Here is a 5,979-nt window from a genome sequence, read left to right as displayed (position 1 = left end):
TTATCTCTGGTCCATTCGTGGCCAATTTTTTAATACCCTCGTAACTTGTAACGACAAATAAAAATATCGGTACAGGCCAATTTTTTTTTGGATAAAATCTTGTGTGAATTTACAAAAAATACGATTCTTCGTTTAATTTTTTTCCCTTATTGTCTTTACATATTTGGAGTTTAAACGCGTTATAAGTACGTTATTTTTTTTTAACATGATTACGTAGAATTCTTATTCTGAATAAATTATTTGTTTCCGCTTCATAACTGTTTCTAAATTACAGTGCATTTAATCTTGAAATGCACAGTAACATTTTATACTTTTTACGTTCTAAGGAATTTTCAGGATCGGTTAAAAATTAAATTACAGTAATGGTAATACTCAATATTAATGTCAGACGTGGATACTTCACTGTTTTGTATAATAATTTGTTATCTTGGCATCGATCAAGGTATTTAATATACAAAGCGTACAGATTAATAAGAATTTTAATTAATCCTTCTTCTATAGTATTCACCGTTCTTTTCGAGCTCGTACCATTTCAAATAGACTTTCGAATAGATTTCAAAGATTTGTCTGTTCAAATAAAACGCGATCTTTTTTATTTCCCTATCAGTCGTCCGTTACTGTTCCGTTGTTTCCAACAGATTGCAGATTCGTTTAAAAAACATTTGTAACGAAAAACAAACCCACTCGCAGAAATGTTATTCAATATCGCATTTATAACTTTCATAGACATCCTCCTCTCATTGCTATCATTGTAAACAGATTGAAACTTCGTTTGCAAACACTCGCGATTAAAAAAAAAAAAAAAAGAAGAATTAATCTTAAACAATTTTATCTTGTGTTCCATTTATAATTTTCATAATTGTCTTCCCGACGTTGTATCATTTTAAATGGCTTTTTTCTATCCATCTATGTTGCAGCGAGATCAACGGTCCTAATTACTAAATTGCACGATGTGTTCATACAAATTCACTTTTTATGAACGCGATGAAACGAAATGAAACCTAAGTAGAGATTTGTTTTCTCATCAAGTATAACGAGTTTTATACTTTGGATAGATTGCCTCGTTGTGAGAAGGTCTTAATCGTTTATAATTGCGATTAAGTAATTGCAATAAGTCATATTTTTAAGAAACGTTCTCACATGCTGTCACACACTCTAATTAGAAAAGGATCATGAAACATTCGGTTTATGATATTATTTGTTTGTAAATCTTCCTGCTTCCGGAAACTTTTTTAAATATGAAAATATTTATATACAAAATTAAATATTTTTTTCAATATCAACACTTCTTGCGTTTATGTTGTCCTAGTCAGAATTATATTATTTCGTGTATCCTGTTGCTTTTTATATGATAGTCCTCCCGTTGGCCGCGGATTCGTTATCAAGCCTGAGGCCCTCGTCACTAGTGTCACTATCGACAATAAAGGTACCCCACGCGCGACCGGACGATGAAGAACTTCAACGCAGAACCGCTACCTCCCGCGAGCCCTCCCCGGGAGGGCGCCTCGAGCTCGGACTCGGAGATTCAGACTCGACATATATATTATTATATATATTATATATACTATTATATCTATATAATATATGTATTTATATCTATAAATATACGTATAAATATATCTATTTAAAAAAATAAAGTTGACCTTCATATATCGCCAATAATATCGCGTGCGTAAAAAGAAACTGATTACATTTAATTCTTTTTTTACATTTATTTATTTTTTATTATTATTTTTTTCACAACTAATTACATTCAATTATTACATTTACATACATTTAACTATTATTACATACATTTACATACATTTAATTATTATTTTTTTCATAATTATATCTCGTTTGAAATATTTTTCGACATAATTAATTGTTTCAAAAACACATACTCCAGCCTTCTAAATGATTTATTTTGCGTATTATACGAATTATTCCATCTATAAATAAATTGTTCTCTATACACACAAACACGCACACAGTCTGTTAATTACACGAGTTAATTGTATCATTTTTCTCGATAAGTTGACAGAGCAAGGAAAATGAGCGACGAACCTACCTACAAACTAATCTACTTCAATGCCGGTGGTCGTGCCGAACATATACGGTACATATTTGCATATACTGGCATCGAGTATACCGACGAGAGGATCCCCGAAGAACTCTGGCCTGAATAAAAGGATTGTAAGCGTGAAGAATCGATTTTTACTATCATTGTTCAACTCTCAGGTATCTACCATTTACTCAAACTTTTCTGTATATAAAACTTTCGTTTCACGTGCAGGCTAAACTTACTTAAAGTAAAATTTCATACGGAATAAAGTCGAACTTTTCATTAAGTTTTGCTTCCGTAATATCGTGTTTATCGAATACCAACTTAATTCACTTACGATTCTCGAATTTTTGTGTTGCAATCTTTATTGTTTTCAATGAATCGAAGCATTTCGAATATTTTGAGAAAACCATAAATAGGTGACTTAAAATAGGAATACAAAAATACTTCTACGTTTCTCGTTAATTTAAAAACTTTTTAGGACTTGTCGGAAAAAAAGGATAAAAAATTGAAATCAGTTCGGAAATGAACAAGAACATAGCTAAAAAGTCGAAAGAACAAAGCAGATATAAAATTCGATCTTCCGTTGCGACATTTCTATCGTAAATAGTATAATAAAAGTTTTACGCAGCATAGTCTTCGATATAATCTTATATGTCGCTTGCAGATAGAGAAACCAAAAATCAACGTAAGTCTGTAAATCAATCCTGTCGGTGTAAAACACAAAATTACGTTCGCAAGAGACATTCGATTTATATTCCTTGCATTTCAATTTTCATTACAAGAACCGTGTACATTTTCTAATATTTTTTCCGTGTCTGGTATTATGCGACGTGAATTTTTTATTCGCAGTTGTAAGTCCACTATCATTGCATAAGGTCTTCCCGCAAAACGATACTGATCGTTCCTCGTACATTCAGTACACCGCATCAGACAGATTCGTTCCTTTCCGTGAGAATTACAAATTTTATACTCGATCTTTTATCCTTGATTTTAAAAACTTTAGGTTCTTCCCAACAGTCAAAAACACGCGATACCCTGTCCATCGTAATCGTAAGAAAAGAAAAAAAGGAGAAAGAAGACATTTCTGTATTTCTTTACTAGGCCATGTTGATTAAAACCGAAATGATTTCGATTCATCTATTCACAAGAACGCAACGGCCTCGGAAGCTGTGTTGTGATTTCCTATCGATCGTTTCCCTCTACACAGTGTTCATATGAGCCATGTTTGTTCTTAGCAATGCCTTATAAAATGCTGCCTGTGCTGGAGATAGACGGGAAACCGGTAGCGCAGAGTAACGCTGTGGCGCGATACTTGGCGAAGAAGTACGATTTAATGGGAAGGAACGAATGGGATGCGATGATATGCGACGTGCTCGTCGATACTCTTGGAGATTTGAAGCAAGGTGAGTAACTGATGAGATGACTTTGCATTTGTCTCACCACAGAGACAGACGTTCAAGAATTCATTGTGAAAAGACGAGTACAAACAATATACGTATGTCTTTCCGTTAAGCGAATGTTACAGTTTGTTTGCAAAAGTCAGTTTTTAGATTATAGAATCGTAGATAGAATTTAGAGGATAGAAACTTTTAGTAGTCACTTTTAGTTTAGTAAAGTCTTATCGACAATAAGCAGACTACGTTATGATACAACGATTCCAACTGAAGATTTCTATCGACATCACGAATTCGATGGCTTCCAAATTTTCTTCTCTGCAATCTCAGACGCTCAACTCGAAAGAATCTTTTAGATCCCCCGACAAACACTCGACTCAGGTTATCTATTATCGTAATCTTCCTACGGGATTTTTTTTAACTGCGTTGCGTTAACGAATAACGGGATAACATCACGTTTCTCTCAACGCCTTTCAACGTTCTACAACTTTTATTCTTTGCAAATCCCTGTCTCTATATGATAAACGCTGGTTATCCGCGGAATTTACGATTTCAATTTCTTTAACGAGATATTTATCATATTACACAATTCCTGTAAATGTATTTGTAATTATATCGCCGAAGAATTGTATTTAATTAAGCTATGAAGTTGTGGAATCGTGAGAAGGATTATTTTTATAGAACTGTCTAATTTCCATTCGACATTGATTCAGGATACACATTACTCTTTTTTACATAATACCAGTTTTGTCATTTTTAATTAACAAATACCTCCAAAGGTTGAAGTTTCTAAAATTATCCATTAAATTCTGACAATAAAATAAAAATCCAAATTCTTCCTAAAAAGCTAGTGATCTTTAGTTAAGAGTTCGATTTTTCACATTTTTCAAGGTAAATTAAAAAAATTGTTTAATAGAGGAGGTACAAAATAAATGTATACAAACCTTTTTTCAGACGACATGGGCGGACTTCGTGTTTGCAGCGGCCCTTGAAAATTTCGAGTATATGTTTGGGGCATCAGCTTTGGATAAATATCCAGCTCTTCGAGCATTGAAGAGAAGGATTCATAGAATACCGGCTATTTCTGATTGGCTGATTAGGCGCCCATACACAAACAGCTAAAAAGCTAAAAACGTGTGGAAAAAAGATGACCAGTACACCAGTATATATATATGTTGTATCGTGGACGAAAGGCCTAAGAAATATCGGGCGAACTATGAACAATGTCGCGAGAGCCGAGGCGCCGTCGGGCCCATCAATGTGTCATCGGTTTTTTCAAGTGCATAGTTTCGTGGAAAAGACCTACGTGACCCTGGCTACGAGCGTCTGCAAAACACGTGTGCGGTGGGCCTAGGAAAAAGGCAATAGAATGCGACAACGGCCAGAGTGTGAGTCGAGAAACAGAGTGTGAGTCGAGGAGCCGAGTGCGAGTTGAGCGGAGACAGAGTTTGCGAGTGGCGTTGCCGAGAGAGTGTTGATTGCGTTTTGGTAAAAGTCGAGTCGCTATCTAGTTATTTAGTTGCGCTGTTTTCTGTACATTGTCTGATTAACATCTCTATTGTCCACTCCTTGTAAATACATTATATCACTATATTACATATTTTTGGGGGCTCGTCCGGGATTGGACAAGACAGAAAACGAAACGGTTTAACAGAGCTATTCGAGTTAGTTGTGAATTTACCGGTACGCGGTGCGGTAAAAGACGATATCGTTGACTGTTTAAGTTTGTGTAGTGTGAAAAATGGCAAACGTTGGGGACGAACGATTGTCGGGTGAAGAGGGTTCGACGCTGGAGGAGCTGAGGAGTAAGCTCGCGCGAATGAACCTCCCTATATCGGGTGCGAGGTCAGTGCTAATTGCAAGGCTGAATCGGGCGTGTAAGGCTGGACAATCGTATCCTAAGGGATCGACGGGCGGTGAAGAGCTAACCGGTCAACGAGATTTAGGAAACGTACAGAGAGCTGAGCGTGATTGTAACGAAGATGAAGATGTTGAGAAAATGAATACGAAGGAGTTGAAGGAGCGCCTCACTAGTTTGGGTTTAAAAACGACGGGAAGAAAAGTAGAATTACGCGCACGGCTACAAGCGGCCATGGATGGTAACGACATATCGTCGGAAGAAGAAAGCGACGACGAAAGTGAGGATGAAGATGACAAGAAAAACGCAAGAGGATACAAGAGAGATACGCGAAGGGTGTATCAGGACCGTGATGAATATTGTCGAAGGGCATGTGTTGGTTCGACACTGAGTTTTAGAGACGTCGGAGATGCATTAGAGTCGTTTAGTGGCGACAAAGGTGAAAATGTCGAACGATGGTTCGAGTCGTTCGAGGAAGTCGCTGATACGTGCATGTGGTCGGATGGGCAGAAGGCAGTCTACGCCAGGAAGCTGCTGAAGGGATCAGCGAAAATATTTGCGAGCTTCGAGTGTCATGCTAGGACTTGGCATGAGTTGAAGAGGGGGCTAGTGAAAGAATTTTCGAGGAAAGTCAACAGTAGGCAAGTACATCAGAAACTTGAAGAAACAAAAAAGGAGAG

The 5,979-nt window shown here is 36.5% G+C and overlaps 1 protein-coding gene across 1 annotated transcript; it reads left to right on the top strand.

Annotated features, from left to right (window-relative positions):
• The first annotated feature begins 2,125 nt into the window (after positions 1-2,125).
• Positions 2,126-4,566, top strand: LOC117214908 (glutathione S-transferase-like). The gene is made up of 3 exons (XM_033461275.1): positions 2,126-2,220; positions 3,283-3,450; positions 4,396-4,566. Exons 2-3 carry the CDS (start codon positions 3,285-3,287, stop codon positions 4,431-4,433), a joined length of 204 nt encoding a protein of 67 aa, XP_033317166.1. The 5' UTR covers positions 2,126-2,220; positions 3,283-3,284; the 3' UTR covers positions 4,434-4,566.
• Positions 4,567-5,979: the final 1,413 nt, after the last annotated feature.

This window comes from Bombus bifarius, unplaced genomic scaffold, assembly GCF_011952205.1.
Source record: "Bombus bifarius isolate JDL3187 unplaced genomic scaffold, Bbif_JDL3187 scf7180000009265_frag, whole genome shotgun sequence".
Classification (NCBI taxonomy): domain Eukaryota; kingdom Metazoa; phylum Arthropoda; class Insecta; order Hymenoptera; family Apidae; genus Bombus; species Bombus bifarius.
The sequence above is the reverse complement of the archived record's forward strand: the minus strand, read 5'-3'. Positions and strand labels throughout refer to the sequence as shown.